Raw genomic sequence first — 21,074 nt, forward strand, 5'->3', positions numbered from 1 at the left:
TACTGTGCTCGTGTGTTTTCAGATATTCCAATATTTGATTATGGGCATCATCTAGTTTAGGCCGCAGATCCTAGCTGCCACAGCAAATCACACTCAGAAGGTGCCAATATTAATCGACTAAGCTCTAAAGGTTTTTTTCCTCAGTTAGGACTTTAAGCAAAACAAGTAAAGTTGTGGTCGAAAGTTCCCATACACTCATGGAGGGCATGGATGTTATGTTAATTTTTATTCAGTGCTCTAGGGTAGAATGATTGTGCATCATAGATCTTTAATCACTTTAAAAAAACAAAACAAGAATTGGGTGCAGAATTGAATTCGTGTTGGATTTTCTTTAGTGTACATCTGTATACAGGCTTAAATATGAATATATACATTCCCACTAATATTTAGCTAAATGTCTCTTAACGTGTTGCACTTCAACCAGAAACTTTGGTTGCCATAAATAAGCTTGAGGCATATTTTTGGCTGGATGACCACTTTTCACGGCACAGTTGGTAGTTCATTTAAATTGATTACTTTCAAGGCAATGACTGGGCATTTAAACATAGTCCACAATTTTTAACAAGGGTTGAGGCCGGCGTTTTGGCAAGACCATTACAAAGGTGTAATATTAGTCTGCTTTATTTATTCCAAAACCACTTGTGATGTATGCTTGGCATCATTGTCCTGTTGGAACATCCAATTAGATCTGAGTTCATACTGTCTAGCTTTGATTTAAGGTGATGAAGAAAGACACCTCATCTCTGTGGCCAGATAGCTCAATCTTTGTCTCATCTGGCCATAAAACTTTTCTTTTTAGTAGATTTCCTCAATTTCAGCACCACTCACCTTTCTTTAGTGGCTCATAGCTCTTCACATAATTCCATTTAAACAAGGTTTATGCAAGTTATTTTTAATTTTCTTCAACTTTTGCCTACATAATTTCATTCTTTCGAATATTCCTAAGCTGAACACAGACACACAGTGAATTCATTCAGTTTGCATAAATAGATATGACATGCATTTAGTCTCATTCAACCAGTACAAATATATAAGCATGCAGTCAGTTCACACGTATGCAGTCACTCAGTGACCAGAAGTAATAAATACACACTGAAACCTCGACAACTTTCATTCTGGACATTATGCAGACAGACGTCTGTAATCCCCATGAATAAAACGATATGTAAAAGGTTTGGGAAGCGTTTGTGACTGCTTTTTCTTTTTGTCCAGAACAGGGCTACTTAAAATTTGGCAAATTGTGTTAAATTAAAGAATAATGACAGACAACCCACCCAGAACAAATTAACAAAAACAAGCAAACTTAAAATAAATCATACATCACACATTTTTATCTTCAAGTGTGTTAGATTCATTACAACATTTCTAACAGCTGAAGATCAGGATGCATCTGCACCTTTTCTGCCTTAACAAAACCGAAATAAATGCCACACTTTTACATGATAAAATACTTTAAGTAAACACAACTGCTCCAGACCAAACTTCTTTCATGCACAACGATTTTATAAATTCATGAAATCACCGAGCCTGGTCAGAATATTTGATGCTTGGAAACAGTCCACCTGTGTGATGACTGCTGATGAGGGTTTGTTGACATTCTGATCAGCCTGAAAAACAGAAAGGCATGTTGGTTGCTGGCTTAGCGACATGTACACCTGGTGGCGACCATGTCTTCAAACTCCTTGTAGACGTAAGAGCCGTCCTCTTCAAAGATCATGACACTGAGGGGGCTGTAGTGGGAGGGGACACACGAGGGCCTGGGAACAGAGGAGTCAAGCTTCTCATAGATGAGGTTTTGCACCATGGTGTGGACGGGTGACCCGTAGATGAAGCCCGTGATCCTCGGGCAGATTCCTCTGCAGTACCTGGGATTGTACTTAGGAGGAAACACAATCCAGTGGTCCAGTTTGAGCTGACTGAAGCGCACCCTGAAATCATACAAGGCGCAGTCATGTGTTGGGAATTCGGAACTTGGGAGAAGCTCAGGCAGCTGGATGTCCAACTTTGTATCACCTCGTTTGCTCTTTGGAGATTCCCTCTTCCATCTCCTCTTGCGCCCACGCCTGCGTTCTGGTTTTAAAGCCCCCTCCTTCTGAAAATTATTAAAGGCCACAGATGGCCTTTTACTTGCTTTAGCACTCTCTAGTGACCACTGGTGGGCGATTTTACTGGTGTCATTGAGGTAAAGAAGTAGAGGAGGGGACCTCAAGGTGATCTCCAGGGGACCTTTGCAACCATTGCCCTTGGCTCTTTGTTCCTCTGGGCAGGTGATGTTGACAAGCAAGTGTATGTTCTTTTTCGGAAACTTTAGGAGAGGCAGAAAAAATGAAGTGATGTCAATCTCCACCCAGTTTCTCCAGCTCCTCCTGCCTGTGCTGGCTGAAAAGTTCACTGCACGTTGGATCCCTGGACAGAGCGGGCACTGATTCGACCTCTCATACTCCTCGATAGTGATGTAACACAGAGAGCTGACAGGTGCTGAACTTTCATGGTCCAAACTGTACAGCAGGGCCGAGTTCAGAAGTTGCTCTTTTCTTTTCACTTGATGGAGGCTGTAGGATAAATCCTGCATAAAACTCTCTGTGGAAGAACACAAGAACATAAAGGGCAGAAAGTCACCATCATGTCATGATGCAGACGTGCTCAAGATTACACCAAATTTTAATTAGGTTGAATAAACATGCACAACTTATACATGTAGCCAATTCCACCAATGACATTTTACTTTTAAGGGAAGGTAAAAATGCAGGATTAGTGACAATAATGTGTTTCCATAATCAGTTACATACAAAAAAACCCCCTAAAAACGCACACTTTTTGTGTATGTGTGTGTGTGTATATATGTATATATATATATATATATATATATATATATATATATATATATATATATATATATATATATATATATATATATATATATATATATATAAATCAACTATTACACACTTAAAAATATATATAATAAAAAATATTGGTATATTGTAGCATACCCAAGTATTATCACACTAAAGTTGAATGACTAAAAAAAATTAAAAAAAAATTAAAAAGACCTCAAGCTTTAATATCTGTGAAACCATACATGTGGTTTGGACCGTTTAAGATATTATGTGTTGTATATTAGAAGCTATAAAAAATATATCTGTCCCCTGTCTGCAAAACTGTGATTTCTACAGGCATCCAATCTGCTGCCAGAGATCTGACATTCAAATATTTTTGATTTTAAACGGTATTCATTCTGCGTTAACTTGAGCTACATCCATGAGTCCATATTCATAGAATTACAGTAATAGATTTAACGTAAAAGTATCTGAAGGGCCTCACTCAAGATGCTTTGTAGATAATAGAACTACAAAATGAACCCTCACAAAAAAAGTGAAAGACTAAATCATCTAGAAACCACTTACCTTCTTCCCTCACAGTTTATGTAATAAATCTTATTAAAGACGTGCATCTTTTTCCTGGAACATCATTAAATCCAGTAGCCACAGTATATACCAGCCTTGTGTAGAAATTAGTTCTCCCTTTAAACCAGGTTTCCCATGGTACCCTCTATAATTTGGGTTAGCACTAAGGTTAAGTTATGGCTTTTCATAAGTACTTGACTGAGCAGTTTTGCTGTAATTTTGCTGCACCAGCAATCAGATAGCAAGCAACACAATCCTCAGAGCAGGTATGACTAACTTCACCACACTGGCCTAGTGAGTTTGTGTGTCAACAGTGCAAACAACGCACCTAGTTGAGCGAGGGTGTGTGCAAATGTACGTGCATCTCTTGGCAGCGAACATCTACTTGCTGCTCTGCCTAATAACAAAAAAGCGCAGAGCAAAATGGATGATCTGGGGAAGAAATATAGGTAAGGCAGACAGGGAGGGAATAAAAATGAGAAAGAAAAGGCAGCTAAATGCTGCAAAAAACATCCCAGTTATGAGCCAGATCAAACAAACACTCACCATACATGCAGCCTAATGATTTATGCAGGTGCACCAAAAGCCATAGCACCTTGAAATTCAGTAGTTAGGATTGTTGGCAGTCCCAGGTTGCCTTTTTTAATGTTATAATATGAATAAAGTTATTCATTTATAATTAACATCAATGCACAACCTGTATAATCAGTGGTTAGTGTATTGCATGTACATGGTGGACTGGAATTATTTACGTATGATCTAGTCTGCCCCTGGTACAGCAGAGAGAAGTGGGTCAGGTCAGGGTAAGATGATGAGATGTAGTATAAGGTATGGTTAATGTCAAACATGAAACAGTCACATTGTAATACCATTAAATGAACCACTTTTTGTTCTGTGTTGAGTCAGTTTGTTGGGACATTTGACTCAAAAACTTTATATTACCAAATATAAACTGAGATACTTATCCTAGGGTGCATCTGGGGCTTGAGGTTCTTCTGAGATCCAGGAAGCTCTGGTAATTTCGCTTTGCTTTACCTCATCTTCGAAAAAGTGACCTATATCTCCAAATCATTGAAACTCTATAATCTTAATAAACACATGACCCTTAGTAACTATCCTTTGGGGTGTTTTAAGGCTGTGTGCCATGTTTCAGAGCCTATTCGTTTATTTAAATGGCCATGGAGCATCAGTGCTGCATGACCGTTTTGTTTTCTCCAGTGCAGTCAGCTGCCCGTGTGACTTGCTCACCTTTGTTACTTTGTGCCAGGCACTCATCCTGTGGCTTGATCAGTCGGACAGTGTTGTAGATGTTGCTCCCGTCCACACTCCTCTGCACTCTGGAGGACTTCTTGTAAACCTCTGTCAGATATTTCATGTACCTGTGCTCGGGTTTGAGCTTTTTCTTCAGACCGGGGTTCCACCTCGACCCCCCGTGCTCCGACAGAGCTTTCAGCAGCGGGGAGAAGATGCTGTCGTACTGGTAGGTGAAGTCGGTCAGTGTGTGCGGCGCGTTAGTGGCAGGCCTGAATGGCGCAACCAGCTTGAAGCTGCAGGTGACAAGCAGCAGCAGAGCGACAGTGCGAAAACGACTAAGGGCAGCTGACATCAGCATTTGTTTTTCCATTATAAACAACGAAACCGGTCAAAACCTATCGGGACTCTCTGTGGAGAGCTCGAGGTCAACAGGAGCGAACACGTGCTGCCGCTGATCAACACGCGCAGGTGTGGGCAATCAGCTCCATCACTCATATTACTTTGTCATGTAAAAGAAAGCTGCTGCAGGAGCCCCTGCGGCTGGGTCGTGTGAAAAATAAGAATGAAAACTGCAGCGAGCTTGTTTTATATGTAGCATAAGTGAGAGGACTGTGTTTTGTAAAGCACCAGCTCTGATTAAACTGTGAACCTTTAACTTCTGGTATTGAAGTACGTTTCCGGTTATTGTAAAAACAAGGTCAGACTACACATTTTAACATTTAAAGCGGAAAACCGAGCCCTCTAAACAGATTTGAAACACATTTTAGCAAATTTAAATACATTTAATCCTAAAGTATATGGATTTTAGCAGAGCTACACTGTCTACCAGTATCTCAGAAATTATTTAAATTGTTATTTAAATTATTTACTTTTACCTGCATATAAAATCCGAAATGGTCTCTTGCCTTTTTATATTTCTGTAAGTCTGTAAGTTTTAGATCCTATGCTGCTTAATTTTTAGTTATCCAGTAGTAAACTGGAAAAACTGGGGGCGCAGCTCTCCCAATTTTTGCTGCCAAACTTTGGAATAGCCTACCTCAAAATCTTAGGAAAGGAAAAGAAAACGTATATAAAAATATATAAATACGCCTTGTTAGTGCTTCCACCTAATAATAAAAAAATACCACTGTACAGCTATATCTGCTGCATCATTTTATTGTTTATGTATTTCTGATGGGTTTCTTGTTTGTTTAAATGCTTGTTTCAACATTTTTATTTACCTCATTTTATAACATAGATTTATTTTATATCTAATTTAGAAAAAAACTGAACTGAGTTTTCGCAGCATGGATAAGGAAGAATTTAAGCTAACAAAAACCAAACATGTTGGTATGGCAATGTTTTTATTTTGAAGAGGTCCCTCCAAACTTCCGGTGCCACTCTTATTCTTGTGTTTTAAGTTTAAGCGAAAAACCTAAAGCAAACCTAACCTAAAACAAAAAAATTGTCAAGAAATATATAGTTGGCTGATTATTTATTAGAAGTATCAACCGACCGTTTTATATAAGCGTATGCTGTCTGCTAGGCGTAAGCTAGCAAGTTTAAGCAGTTAAGCAGTTAAACTTAACTGCTATTTTAAACTTAACTGCAAAGACGAACGTGTTATTAAGGGTATTCTGTATGTTTCAGGGAAATGGGATCCCAGCAGGAACCATTAGTTCCCATTAACACGGTAAGAGATAACTCAACCTAATAATTAAACAAGTTTGAGAACAGTACAGTATTACGCTATAAAGAACATAAACAAGCCATACAAACAAAATTTACTTTTTGCCAGCTTCCTTGTACATTTTTCCTTTATTTCTTTTTACACCATTTTATTTGGACAGCTTGAAAAGGCTGCCAACAGATTTATGTGGTGAGTTTGAAATAACCAATCTGGACCATGTCCCAGACAAATGTGTGTAGTTTTTGACAGTAACTGTTTATTTCCTCAATCAGCTCTCTGGGAAAAGCTCGTCAAATGTGACAGTATGTTTTGTCATGTCATCACTACAGAAGTGTGGGTTTATGTTTACTGAACAGCTTCTCACCATTGGACCTGACATACTGTGCCAGATGACTAATTTGTATTGTTATTTCCATTATCTTTGGGATCTAAACATCAACAATAGCTGATATTAGCTAACATTATGCCAGCTTATGTTAGGCTCGAGTGTCCTGAAAATCACACCTTGCCTCTGAAAAACAGTTTGGTTACATTCTCATTTTGCGTGAGAGTTTATTCACTAAGCATCAGAGTCCAACAATGTTAGATACACTGGCAGATATAGCAGTGCTTAGTTCAGAACATCCTCAATATCAGTGTCATCTAACAGAAGTGAGTTTTACTGGCTCATTGACTCATTTCAGACTCCTTTCACAAAGCCTCCTCTAGAGTAAATGTATGCACCCAGCATATTGCTAACGTAAACAGTGGACTGACAGCCTACACTTACTACAGATGAACGTCAGCCAGAGTATTTTGAGTGGACTTAGGGGTAAAAATGTAAAATGCTGCATTTTTTTTTCTAGGGTGATATTATTCAAAAATGTTAAAATATAGTGTGTAGAAAAATGTTTTTGTACAGAAATGCAAAGCAGCTGGCTATTGCTGTTATAGAGCAGTCTAAATGTAATGTTTCACTCTCTCTTGGCTGCCATACACTGTAGCTAGGATTATACATTAGAATTAGGAGGGGTAAGAAATCAGAACTCAATTGACTGCAATCTACTGACATCTAGCGGTGGGATTTTACACACTGTACCTTTAAATGTAGGGATTGCATGTTCTCTCCTAGTACTCCAGCTTCCTCCACAGTCCAATAACTTAATCCAAAAAACTGGCTATCGGTATAAACGTGATTGTGAATGATTAACTTGCTCTAGTTGTTGATCCTGCAATAGGTAAACTGGAAAAAATAGTAGTGAAAATGTATGGATGGATAAAATTATAGGGGTGGTATGGTGGTGCAACGGTTAGCATGGTTAATTCATGGTGTCTGGTTCAAGTTCCAGCTGGGGTCTTTGTGTATGGAGTTGGTGATTTTAAATTTGTGATTAAATATTTTCATTGGGTATATTGTTATTTTAAACGTTAGTATCACTATCAGTCCAGAATATCACAGTCTCCACTCACAAATTGTTTTGTCCTTGATTGGCACGTTGCAGCCACTGGTTTATAGTGTTCCCACAGATTTCTGTTTATTGTAAAAACTGTGATCCCTAACTTTGTTCTCAAACACCACGCTTGTGGCACATCATATAATTATGGCACCACACTACAGCTTTTTGTACTGGTGTTCTCTGGAGTGTAACTATGAACTCAAGGGACCATTTCAGAGCTTTAGTTATAACTTTGCCCCAGTTTACTACAAGTACTGAAGCAAATAAAATCAGTTTATTTACAGCAAGTGCAGTTAGTATATAAAGTATATAAAAACAAAACATTTTTCTTAACAGGATCTAACATAGTTACCCTAGAAAAACTTTGATGTTTAGAAGTTTTGCTTGGATCATGGGACATAGGAAACCTTTCTGTGGGAGATTTCCTTTTTTAATCACATGACACAGTTTCTATGAGTGGAGCTGTCCTTTGTCTTTATGTAAGCAGCTTCTTTTCCTAAATAACAACACAAAGGACATTGTTCTGGCACTGCTCTGAATACGGCTTTATTGTCCAAGTGCCTTTTAGACCCAAACTTGTTTTCAGACTGGGTCAGCTAAGTAACAAATGAGGTTATTTAATCTCAAAATGATGTTTTGATGCATAGCTGGTCTTGAAAAAAGATTTATGTTTAGTCAGTCATGTCTAAACAAGGAAATATGTTTTAATAAGTTTAGGTTTAGTTATTTATGGCTCAGATAAAATATTGCAAAGGCTTTTTCCACTTCACTGTGTTGAAGGTATTAAATTCAATGCAATTAAATGTTAATAAAGTCACTGCAATAGTTAGTGTTCCTTGCTCATTAGCTTTTGAATACAGTTTAAGCTTATGTATTTATTTAAAGATGGGGAAACTGCTTTGTTTTTATTGCAGTATGTTTTAGAGCTTTGGCTGATACTGCTTATCCCACAGAACAGTGTCCTCCTCATACAGTACAAACTGTTGACAAAAAGTGTATAATGCAAACACTGCACTACCCCAACTAGTTTCTTTCCTGCTTTGCTTTGCTTTTATTCCACACTCTTTGCATGTACTAACACTGAGATGTTGAATATGTTAAAACCTAACTTTATTTGTTTCTTCAGCTATACTGAATGTTTCCTTTTCCTTTGACAAAGCTAACTGATTTCATGTGGATGATAAAAGTGATTGTAAATGTGATCAGCAGCCCACAAAAGCAATGAGCATACTAGAACAATGTATTACAGGTTGATGAGTTGACAGTTACTATTTCCCAAGAAGTAGGGAGGTGCAATCTATTTTTCTATTTCCTCATACTTTGAAAAGTCAGGAATCGAGAAGTGACCTGTAAATATTTACTACACATTAGGTAATGAAAATATGCATGACTATACACATTGTGGTGTTAATCAGTGAGAAAAATAACACATCAGTTTACATGAAATTTAAGATAAACAATGATAATTATAAATACCATTAATAATTTAAAAAAAACCACACTGTGCAGTGCCATACAAAATACAGTAAGTACTCCTCTGTAATTCAGTGAAAGACTGTAAGATATGTAAAGCCTTAATAAGGTGTAAAGTATAAACAGTGTTATCTCCTTCAGGTTTAATAGTTCATGTCACAGCTTGTTTTGTGATACTTCTTACCAGTCATGAGCAAACTTAGTCTTTTGTTTCTTCCCATGAGGCTGAAACAGTTTACTGATTGTGTTGAAGCCTTTCGTCTGCTCTCTGTACTTCTCTATATCTTCTGCTTTCAAATTCTGCTTCATTCCCAGAAGTGCTCTGACCTCAGCCGGAGCACCTTTGCCCAGGTAGTAAAAGGCCTTTTTGCCATCATTGTCTCTTTCGTTTACATTGGCTCTGTATCTTTGCACAAGCAGAACCATGACCTCAGTGTGCCCATGTATGGCAGCGATGTGCAAAGGCGTGTAGCCTCCATGTGCTTTGGTGTTGACGTTTACATGGATGCCACGTTTCCTGGGGATGTCCATGAGTTTGCGTATCATTTCGCTGCTGCCGTCCTTAGCAGCCCAGTGAAGTGCTGTGAACCCTGACATGAAGTCTTTCCTCTGGGCTAAACCAGTGTCCTGCAGCAGCAGAGCATATATATGTCCCCACATCCCAGCTGCACACTTCACCAACCACTCATGAGCCAGTCGCTCCAAAGGCACAGACTCTGAGTACTTGGCATCATCTGCTTGTCTTGTGGTCTTGTTTGGCGCCCTCACCTCTGGTAAAACTCGTGGGTGTGTGTCATCTGTGTGTGTGACCATCTTACTTTGGATTTCTCTGGATATACCCTTGCAAGCGGAAAAGTTTGCGTTTGAAGTTGGTGCTGGTCGTGTAGAAACTTTTGCACTCGAATTAATTGGTTTGTCTAAAGTTATCTGCTGATGCACTCGGGAGTGTGATCCGTCCAGTGCTGCTGCTGCACAGTCTCTCCCTGGAGATTTCACAGCTATGACAGCGAACACAGCTCCAGATTTCCCCGCTCTGCTCGCCTGATCTCCGGAGATATTCAGGATCTTAACAGTGGTCGTATCCTCGATACTCACGTTTCCAGATAACACATTCTTTTTCTGCATTTCCCACAGGGACATGTGTTTTACATCGGTGTTAGAATTGGGATTAAAGTTTGAGGCGTCGCCTACATTATTGTTTTCTATATCTGAGTCAGTCCTGGCTGGCTCGGCTCGGTCTGGAGATGTGCAGGAAAAACTCGTGTTTTGGCTGGAGAAGCTCTCATCCATCTGCAGTTTCTGCGACACATCCTGTGCCGCCTCTTTAATAAAGTCCTGGTACCTTTTCTTCACCACCACAAACTTCACCTCGTCGATCTGTTTGACCACAGCGACGCTGTTCACCAGCTTCTTGAAAAGCTCTCTATTGTGCTGCTTTTCCGCGGGATCGCTGCAGTTGATGCGGAGTCTGAAATAGTTTAGCAGTTCCGAGTTCTTTACTTTGCCTCCGTGCTCTAGTAAAAAGGACAAAATGGACTCTTGGGTCAGATCCATGTTGTCCCGGCGGCGCAAAAATATGAAAAGATATAGCGGATGGTTTAAGTAGAGCCCAAAGGATAATCCCGCACTGCCTGCTCCCCTCTCTGCTGTCCTGCACCAACCTGCTGCTTCCGGCGCCTCTCCAAATAAATCCACCCGTATGTTATTGCGGCCCTCCCAGTTAAAAGGACTGTGTGCAGGGCTGACCCTCCCGTGATCAGTGGATTCATATAAAAGCTTAAATCTTCTGTATTTTTTTCTTTATCAGCGTAGTATTTATTTACGGAGTACACGAGTTTAGCTTAATTTAAGATGTGTGTGTATGTATATGTGTGTGTGTATATTATACGGGGTTACACTTACATACCACAGATATATTAAATTTCTCAAATATTTCATCATTGAGGGCTTATAAATTAAATTACATTGAAAAACGAAATTAATAAATACACGAGAACTGGAAATAAACATATTAAAAGCTGTCTGCATGTTGTAGCTGGTCACGGACGCCTATTTAAAATATTTTGCATTTTTTACACGGTTAGTCTTTCCTTTAATTATATATTTTCTCTGCAAAATTACATTTTCAACCATGGTTATCAAATAAATATTTAAGTAGCATTAAATAGAAAAAGTAACGTGAACAGGTATTAAATGCATACATTTTTCCACGGTCCTACTGTGTCGTTCATTTTCTTTATAGGCTCTGTACTCTGCTGTAACCCCACTGAAATTTCATAATCGTATATAAAAACACTTTCTGGGCCAGATATTACTGTTTAGTGTCACTTTGTGTAAATATATAAACCTTGACAATTACGTACTACAGGTTTTCAAGTCAGAAAACTGGATGAATATTGGAAAGCGGCAGAAAAAACTCCCTCTAATAAATAAATTGTACAATTTTCATTTCCATTGAAAATAATTACAAATCATAGTTAAAAAGTGCTCCCATTGTGAACCAGGTTTTCCGTGGCAGTCGTTGCAAACCCAGTCAAAGCAGTTATTATCGTAATTTCGCGTAAAATCTCATCAAAAGCAACTATCTCGGTGTAGTTTAGTATATTTCGAGCTGGTGTAATATCATCCTCCAGCACCGAGGGGGTGTTGCCTTCAAGTAGCCATATTGAGAGCAGTGTGAGTCTGTGTGTGATGTGGATGGAGTGCAGGTCGCGCTGAACACTCATAATTCCTGCACACAGCCACTTGTGACGATGGCGACCAGCGAGGTGGATGCTTTTGCGGTAAGTACGACGGTGGGCTGTCTGCCGGCCTGCAGCGGTGACGAGCGGTTTTTAGAAGAGCAGCATTGAGCTAGCAAACGGTTTCTTACATTCGGGTGTAAATAAGAGCAACGTGATGTGTGCGGGGATTGCAGCAGGAGGGCTGCGGTGATGAGGAAAGCTCGTTATGTGTAATGAATCGCGATGAAGATGGTTGATTCAGCGGAGAAATGCTTCGTCGCTCCGTTTTGAGGAGCTGGTCCTCGGAGACGTGCGGAAAGCGCGCACTTCAGCATCCAGGCGCGCTGTCTTGGACGAAACAGCACGGAGCCCTGCTGTGTGTCAGTACTTTCCTGTTCACCGTGTCAGCACCTCTGACAGGTGTGCACTGGTGCTGAATTAACAGCACGAAATTAGCATGTGGTTGAAGACCAGGCCAGCAATGACTGAGAGACTGAGTTAAGAGGATAAACATAAGTAGTAGTAAGTGGTAGCTACCAGCTCCTCAACCGTCAGCATCATATTGCTCAGCAAAAACATGTCAGCATGTTTCAGCCAAACATGTAATTCAGGGTAATGACATGCGTTAATTAAATCCTATCATGGCTCACCTCACATACCTGGAATTTAGTTTCCTGTCTATGTTGTAAAGGATGGAAGAGTTCAAGTTAATGTAGTGTTTGTGGAGGGGAGCTTGGGGGGTACCAGGGCAGCCAGCAGCTTGGATATCCTCCCATCCTGTGAAATAACATCCACATAAAGAGCTCTTTGTGTGGGTGTGTGTGTGAGAGAGAGATGTGAGGGAGAAGCAGAGGATTGTTGTGTTGAAACACATCCTGGTGCTCATGTTGAGCCTTTTTGCAAGATGCCAGGCTCCCAGGGTGAATCTGGTATTGGAGGAACAGTCTCTCACTGCCAACTTACCAGGCTGTAGCATCATTCATCCTACTGCGTATAGTTTGGGCTACTATATACAAACTCGCAATACCCAAAGCTCAAGCTGGGAATTCTGAGTGAGTTTATCAGCTTGAGTCTCTGGCTACATATACTAGGTTCACTGATATGATTGTCAGTAAGTTACTTATAAGCGCCAGTTTTAAAAATAATTCATCAAACAAATATTTGTTGATGATTTAAATGTTCAATAATAATAATAATATCTTTATTTTTGTACCTGAGGGCTGAGGGAAGCTGTACCAAAGTTTAGCTGCTATAACGTCTAAAGTATGCTGCAAAACAGTCCCAGGGAGTTTGGTATATACAGAGCAGCTTGTGTATGTCGTTTTTTGTGTATAATTAATTCATTTTTACTATGAATACTGAATTACACTTGAAGCCAATGAAATCATGAAAAAACACTCTAATCTACTCCATTTCATAACACACGAAGCATATGATACATTTAACGTGACATCAGTGCTAACTGGAATTTGGTTCACTATTTGGATAGTTCCTTTTTATAGATGGGACTGTTCAGTGTGTTAATTGGAAGAGGGAGAGAGAGAGATGACCTCATTTGCAAAAGATGCTTTTAAGCCTAAGAGCAGAGTGTGTGTGGATGGGATGTGACAGATGGACCTTTTAAGCTCACCATTCCAGTCACTGTTTTATTTTGTTGGATATTTACTAGCATAGGATGAATATGGTTTTGTTTTCATTGTAATTTCTCAGAATGAAGAGAAGCGAACTCTGGAGCTCAGTGGCCATGTGGGGTTTGACAGCCTTCCAGATCAGCTGGTCAGCAAAGCATCTGCACAGGGATTCTGCTTCAACATCCTCTGTGTGGGTATGTCTGAACCCAGGAGGAGCTTCAAACTTAGTCCTGTAACCATAACAAGAGTTCATTTGAAATTCACATGCACTCATTCTGCTTCATCTGTAATTTTCGCTCCTTGTTTTTCTGTCTGTTTTTAAGGTGAGACCGGGATCGGCAAGTCCACATTGATGAACGCTCTTTTCAATACAACATTTGAAAATGAGGAAGCCAGCCACTATGGGCAAATGGTGGAGCTGCGCCCACACACGTATGAACTGCGGGAGAGCAATGTCAACCTCAAGCTGACTGTTGTACACACTGTAGGGTTTGGAGACCAGATCAACAAAGAACAGAGGTACAGGTTGCTGATGGATGTGATGATGGACTTTTAGTTAAAATGACTTTTATTTTATTTTTTAAAGAGGAAGAAACAGTTTAGAAATCAAAGAAAACCTTTGAAAATTCACAGAGGTTACACTATAAACCTGATAGATCAGTGCCAACCCTGAATCACTTTGCCATTTTTCTCTTATGCTGAAACAATTTCCGATTGTAAAATCGAGAGCCAGCTCTGCCCCGCTGCTGGCATTTTAATTGGAGTGGAAGAAAGGGAACCCGGGAGTGAGTGATAGAGCAAATGTGGTTTCAATTGCTGTTTGAGTGCTCCATCAGCAGGAAGTGTACGCATCTAACATGCTTGGCTGTGTACAGAGTTTTTACCATGGTTACCGATATGTCTGTTGAACAACATGAAGTTGAATGTTCATGCATGTAATGTTTGTTTTTTTTACTGCAGCTACAAACCCATTCTTGAGTATATCGATGCCCAGTTTGCGAAGTTTCTTGAAGAGGAGCTAAAAATAAAGCGCTCCCTGTTTAACTACCACGACACGAGGATCCACATCTGCCTGTATTTCATCGCCCCCAACGGACATTCTCTGAAGTCCCTCGATCTCGTCACGATGAAGAAACTGGACAGCAAGGTGAAAGGAGATCCAAGCTATGTGTATTTCAGCAGTTATTACTCAGTCCATGACTTATCTTCTGGTTATCTTCAGGTGAACATCATCCCCGTGATTGCGAAGGCAGACACTGTGTCCAGGAATGAGCTAGAAAAGTTGAAGATCAAGGTTATGAGTGAGCTGGTCAGCAATGGAGTCCAGATATATCAGTTTCCCACAGAGGATGAGGCTGTTGCAGAGATCAACTCCTCTATGAATGTGAGTCCTAAAAACAGATAAACATAAAAACATGTGCACCGTGGATTTGGTACCTAATGCTTTTTTAATGCTTAGTTGTAGTCATCGGTTAATCTGCATACTTGCTCTCTCTTTTTTAAGCTAACTAATATTATGCTGATAATCACATGTAATGATAATCAACTTTGTCATGCCATTTGAAAATAGATGTTCATTGGTGAGGAAACAGTATTTTTAGAAACATTATATAATGCATAATGGCATATTAGGATCCTGGATATGACGCAGCATTATTAATAGCTCCATATTCTAACATTATCAGTACTCTTTGTCACAGACTCTTCTGCCGTTTGCTGTGGTTGGAAGCGTAGACGACGTGAAAGTAGGAAATAAGATGGTGAAAGGAAGGCTGTACCCTTGGGGATCTGTGGAGGGTGAGTCTGCTGAAATGGTTTGGCAGTCATCATGAGGGAGCTGTTTAGTCAGATGCCTGCTGCTCAAATCCAGTTTTTTTAATTTATTTATTTATTTTAGGTATAAACATGATGGATTTTATGAGCAATTAAAAGACCAGTTTTTCTTTTCAGTGGAAAACGAAAAGCATTGTGATTTTGTGAAGCTGAGGGAGATGGTGCTGCGTGTGAACATGGAGGATCTCCGGGAGCAAACGCACGCTCGTCACTATGAGCTGTACCGTCGCTGCAAGCTGGAAGAGATGGGCTTCAAGGACACAGGCACTGACAGCCAGTCGTTCAGGTGAAATTAGGGAAAGCAGTGATGCAAATGCATCTGGGCAATTTACTTTATCAAAAAAAAAACCCCAAAACAAAACTCTAGCTTTCTTATGAGGTTAAAAATGTGCAAATAACTTGGATTATTCATAAACAGCACATTAAAGTCAACGTTTTAAGGAGATTTAGATAAAGAATGTGACTTGAAAACTATTAATCCCTCTGTATCACAGTTAAAATGTTTTATAATTTGGTGTGTTTTGTTTTCTAATTTTGAATGTTGAGTTAAAATATTGCTTGTTTATTATTATTTTTTACTATTGCAGAGCATTTTTCTGGATGAGTTCTGCTAGCTGTAGTTAACATTACAGCATTTGCTCTACAGATTTTATGGCTCAACGAAGTGTGAAGTTATAGGGCAGTAAAGTGAGCATATTATTGACTTTACCCTGATCTTCAGCCTGCAGCAGACGTACGAAACCAAGAGGAAGGAATTTATTGTGGAGCTGCAGCGCAAAGAAGAAGAAATGAGACAGATGTTTGTCAACAAAGTGAAGGAGACAGAAGCTGAGCTGAAAGAGAAAGAAAAAGAGGTGAGGATTAACAAAGTCATAAAAGAACTCCTGTGTGATCATATCTCATATTTGGCTTGTATGACATTGCTCTGTGTATATATATTATCATCACCTGTAGCTTCATGAGAGGTTTGAGCAGCTCAAGCGGATGCACCAAGAAGAAAAGAAGAATCTGGAGGAGAAAAGACGAGAGCTGGAGGAGGAGATGAATGCCTTCAATAGGAGGAAGGTTGCAGCAGAGACACTGATGGGACAGGCACTCCAAGGTTGCTCACAGCAGCCATTCAAAAAGGACAAAGACAAGAAGAAGTAAGTTAATGTGTTTGTATTTACCTTGTGCTGGTTGCTTAATTCACACACTGATTGTCAGCAGAACTGTTAATACAGTCAATGAGTAATACCTTGAGATCAAGCTATTTATGGATAACCATTGTCAATCTACATTATATTCACTGACCTTCCATATCATGGAGGTCAGTCTTTGTGGTGTTTTTTGGAAAAGGGGGAGCAGTAGAACGTGATTAACGAGATAGTGTTATCTTCCCGGAGGCTATGTTGGCTCAGAAAAGGATACGGGGACAGATTCAGACTGACACTGTGTGCCCAGACGCTGTAGGAAGGGTCACAGCTTGGATGACACAGCCTGATGCTTATGTCTCTGCAGGCTGACCTGCCAGACTGTATCTCGGGCAGGGACAGTTCTGTTTACATTGGACTGGTCTCACCGATGCTCACGCCATGCAGAGCACAGATGATACTCATACATCCCGCAAAGAGCTGTAATCATGATGTTGCATATGCTTTAAATGCAGCTTGATCCTGGCATCAGCCTTGTAAAACACAGCACACCAAAGCTGTCTTAATAGTCAGTAAAATAGAAAAATGAAAAGAACTGAGTGAGCAGAGTTTCTTGGAAACATTTACTATTAATGGTAAGGGCTTCAGTATTCCAGACAGTAAAATTTTACGAGGCATTTAGCCAGTATAATTACATGTGAGGTGGATGAAGAGATTTCAGGTATTTTAATGTTTTAATAATTCTTCCTGCTATTCTTATAACACTGTTTTTGAAAAAGCAATAAATGCATTTTTATGCATTTCAAAATTAACAGCTTCGTACACTAAGCATATACACAAAGGGATTTATAAAATAATCCTTTAAATATGTCATATGAAAGATGAGGAAATGTTTGTAAAAATCTTACTGTAGACAAGAGTGAGCTGAAGCTTTAAGGTAAGATTGCAAGTGGAAAGTATTTAAAGTCACTGTCTAACCAAAAAGTCTGGTTGTTGTTGTTGTTGTTTTTTTAAATACACTCACTGAGCACTTCATTAGGTACACATTGCTAGTACCAGCTTGACCTCCCTTTTTACTTCAAAAAACCATCTTAATTTGTCATGGTACAGATTCAACAAGGTGTTAGAAACATTCCTCAGAGGTTCCTCTGGTCCATATTGACATACTAGCGTCACCCAGCTCCCGCAGATTTGTCAGCTATAGTGGTCCCTCGCTGTAACGCGGTTCACCTTTCACGGCCTCGCTGTTTCGCAGATTTTTTTTCCATGCAATTTTGCATGCTTTTTTTAATTTTAATTTTAATTTTTTACAGCACATTGTGTTCTGTGTCCTGATTGGCTGTAGATCATTGTCAATCAATCTCTTCCATGTTGTGTCTCCTGTACAGTACAGAATGCGTTTAGCTTGTCAAATTTACATAAATCTTCGATCGCTAGCAGCGTGACTCTGAAGTGCTGTACTGTATGTTTGGAAGTTTTCTCCCCAACAAACACAACAATGTCGACAAAACTTTTTGCACTGTCAAAGGCACCTGCGGTAGCACCCAAAAGGCAGAGGAAGATCCTAACCATCGCACAAAAAGTTGCACTTCTGGACATGCTAAAGAAAGATAGAAGTTACTATATTTTTTGGATTATAAGGCGCATTAAGCAAAACAAAACAGTCAGATAAGTCAAACTTTACTCAACTCATTCTTCTTGCTTCCTCCACTTCCGTATGATTGAATTACACTGAATTAAATTGAATTGATTCTGTTAAATTCTCTCACAGCTGCTCTATTCTGTTCTGTTCTGGACCTGAAATTAGGGTTTGATCTTTGGTTTAATTCTATAATACTGGACTTATTTTTCTACAAAGGTTTGAACTGTGAGAATGTTTAAACAAGAGAGAAAAGTGTGAAAATGTTCATGCCTGCCTCAGAGAAGTGAATAAAGTGCGTAGTGAGGGGTTTTACAGCCTTAAAACATCTATAATATTTGTAAATAATAAAGTTGGCTACTTCACGGATTTCACCTATCGCAGGTTATTTTTAGAACGTAACTCCTGCGATAAACGAGGGACCACTGTATACATCCACAATGTGGATTTCCCATTCCACTACATCCCCCCAGACCTGGTGACTATGGAGGCCATAGTACAGGGGTATTGTGCTGAGGTTTTGTACTTACTAACTCATTGTCATGTTCAAGAAATCAGTTATCCTCCTAAAAAGAGCCATCAGATGATGGGTACTCTCGTCATACAGAGATAGTCATGGTCACCAACCATATTCAGTTAGGCTGTGGTGTTTAAATAATGCCTAGATAAGAAGAGTCCTAAATTGTGGTAAGAAAATATCCCCCACACCACCAGCAGCCTTCATTCTGATTCTGCCATCCAAATTTTGCAGCACAAATCAAGATTCATCACACCAGGCAACATTTTCCATTTCCTATTGTCCAATTTTGGGTTATTTTGCAATAATGAGCAGCTGAACAGGTGTACCTAATAATGTGGCTGGTGAGTGTGTATAGCCATTGTTGGTGTATAAAGAGTTAAGCTGTCAGTGTTTTCCTGTTGGACTGGAGCGACTTGACTCAGAGACAGTAGAAACCTCAGACTTGTCACACAGCTAAATGTCTCTCTGGGATATTTGTTAGTAAATGTGATTTAAATGTTAAACTGTCAGTAATGGGAGCTGAGCTGCCAGCATATTTCAACAGAAAAAAAATCTTGCATTCCAATTCATTCACTATTTACTTTTGATTCCTGCCATATTTCAGATCCGTCATCCTTTTGTTTCTTTTGCCATATTTTGTCATATTTCTTTTCCCCTTTCAGTTGATTTATGGATCAAACATCAGTGGAAACCAGGAATGTTTGTGCCATCAGCATGGGAAAAACGATCTTACGGATGAGAAAGGGAGCCTTGTTCAGTGTATTTAAGTTTCATATGCTGATTGTGCTAAACACATAATAATAAATCAATGGACGTTTTTCATAACATGTAACTTGTGTAGTTTTATGTTCTTGACAAGAATGTATGTTCATCTTCAGTTGTAAATTTAAGTCTCTGGTTTTCAATGAGACACTAACAGAACTTTATATTAAAAAATGAATATTGAATAATCTTTTTACGTATATATTAATACATTTATTCACAAGATGCTTTGTAATGTATATGAATATACTGATCTTTTTTAATTGTTGTTTTTCTCAGGTGATATCTTTCAATTGCCTAAGCAGTGTTCTGTGCAGCGTTATGAAGAACATGATTAAATTTACTGACAGTGAATCTGGAAATGAACACAATTTCTTTGTCTTCATTTACATTTAAATAAAGAGAGATGATGGGAAACAGAATAGAGCATCAGTTTGTGTGTCACCTGAACCCATTTCCATCGGAATGCCTCAGTGCTTTGGGACTTCCATCGCATGAGCCCTTTGGTTCACTCAAAGCATTTCATATTGTAGCTGTTGTGTCGTGCCATGCCCAAAACACATCTGATGATTTTGATTTATTTAACAGTGTTGCTTGTTTTATTTTTATATCAGTGAGTGGCAGCAGCAGGAAACCCAGCAACATGATTTATTTTTAATCAACATGTGCAGTGTTGTTGAATTTGTCACATGACCTTTACTGACTGATGCTTGTTTGGATAAATGATGATGTGGTTTTTCTTTCCTCTCATAGCTTCTTTAGTCTCCCATCTGCGTGCTCCCTAACCTCAGGAAGGAATTTGAATTAGAAGACTTTCTACCACATCTAAAGATCACAGACTAACTACTCAAGTTTATTATTTTTACAGTGTTAAAATAAAAGTTTTGCTGAACTTTCACTTGAAGTGAGTCAAAGTCTTCCATGTCTACTAAACAATGTTCTTTTTAAACAGCGATCTGTAGCATGGTCTCTGCATGGCTCCTAAACTGCAAGTATGCTTTTATTAAAATATCTCCAATACCAAAATTTCCAATTTCTTTTGTACTAAATGTGCTACTTTTGTCTGTTATGTTATGCTTGTGGTTTCTGATAAATGACAAGTTACACTGTGAAATATATACTATAAACTGACATGATTATTGCTGTTAAAGGTACTGATTGTGAATCATTATGATTTAGAAGCACTTTAAAACAGTTATAGTAAATATGCTTTCTTTATTTATATCCAATTATAAATGGTACCCTGTACTACTAACTTGTCAGCTCTCTGTTGTGTTTGCTATATATAATATAGTATATATATATATATATATATATATATATATTAGAGAGAGAGATTTCATATTTTAAACTGTATATAAATTCAGGATTAAATCTCTTTATGTCATAAGATCTATATACTGGGTCTGTGTAGACCTGCTTGGCAGATTTTTAAATCCTAATGTAATAAAGAGTTACTTTATTGAAAAATGAACTGTGTACTCTCTATATTTACTTTGATTTTTAGACAGAAAAGACCAAAGGAGTGATGGATAATGCAGGTTCCTTCCAGATTGTTCCAGAAACTTTCCAGTTGTGTGCGTGTGTGTCTTTT

The 21,074-nt window shown here is 38.9% G+C and overlaps 3 protein-coding genes across 6 annotated transcripts; 1 reads left to right on the forward strand and 2 right to left on the reverse strand.

Annotated features, from left to right (window-relative positions):
* Positions 1-1,639: 1,639 nt before the first annotated feature.
* gdf9 (growth differentiation factor 9) lies at positions 1,640-4,782 on the reverse strand (the record flags this gene model as incomplete). Its single annotated transcript, XM_082505509.1, has 2 exons — positions 1,640-2,580; positions 4,656-4,782. 2 exons carry the CDS (start codon positions 4,780-4,782, stop codon positions 1,640-1,642), a joined length of 1,068 nt encoding a protein of 355 aa, XP_082361635.1.
* On the forward strand, positions 4,661-20,777 carry LOC309715472 (septin-8-A-like). 4 transcript variants are annotated; one of them, XM_082548626.1, is made up of 11 exons: positions 4,684-4,887; positions 6,291-6,333; positions 13,673-13,787; positions 13,917-14,112; positions 14,554-14,740; positions 14,816-14,977; positions 15,294-15,390; positions 15,544-15,712; positions 16,148-16,280; positions 16,381-16,571; positions 20,234-20,777. In XM_082548626.1, the coding sequence occupies exons 1-11, from the start codon at positions 4,781-4,783 to the stop codon at positions 20,286-20,288; spliced, it is 1,455 nt and encodes a 484-aa protein (XP_082404752.1). In that variant the 5' UTR covers positions 4,684-4,780; the 3' UTR covers positions 20,289-20,777. The 4 variants fall into 4 exon arrangements, with proteins under 4 accessions (XP_082404755.1, XP_082404752.1, XP_082404753.1 ...); XM_082548627.1 differs by lacking the exon at positions 20,234-20,777 and adding an exon at positions 19,381-19,902; XM_082548629.1 differs by lacking the exon at positions 6,291-6,333 and having other exon boundaries at positions 4,661-4,887; positions 20,234-20,776.
* Positions 6,406-11,175, reverse strand: sowahab (sosondowah ankyrin repeat domain family member Ab). Its single transcript, XM_082557495.1, has one exon. The coding sequence runs from the start codon at positions 10,791-10,793 to the stop codon at positions 9,420-9,422; it is 1,374 nt and encodes a 457-aa protein (XP_082413621.1). The 5' UTR covers positions 10,794-11,175; the 3' UTR covers positions 6,406-9,419.
* Positions 20,778-21,074: the final 297 nt, after the last annotated feature.

This window comes from Aulonocara stuartgranti, assembly GCF_965226115.1.
Source record: "Aulonocara stuartgranti genome assembly, chromosome: 2".
Lineage (NCBI taxonomy): Eukaryota > Metazoa > Chordata > Actinopteri > Cichliformes > Cichlidae > Aulonocara > Aulonocara stuartgranti.

Bases quoted from the DNA above. Each gene is read 5' to 3' on its own strand.
- LOC309715472 (XM_082548626.1), top strand. From the start codon at position 4,781: ATGTACCTGTGCTCGGGTTTGAGCTTTTTCTTCAGACCGGGGTTCCAC. The intron at 14,978-15,293 runs GTGAGTCCTAAA...TCTTTGTCACAG, and splicing joins AGATCAACTCCTCTATGAAT to ACTCTTCTGCCGTTTGCTGT. The intron at 15,713-16,147 runs GTGAAATTAGGG...CCTGATCTTCAG, and splicing joins ACTGACAGCCAGTCGTTCAG to CCTGCAGCAGACGTACGAAA.
- sowahab (XM_082557495.1), bottom strand. From the start codon at position 10,793: ATGGATCTGACCCAAGAGTCCATTTTGTCCTTTTTACTAGAGCACGGA.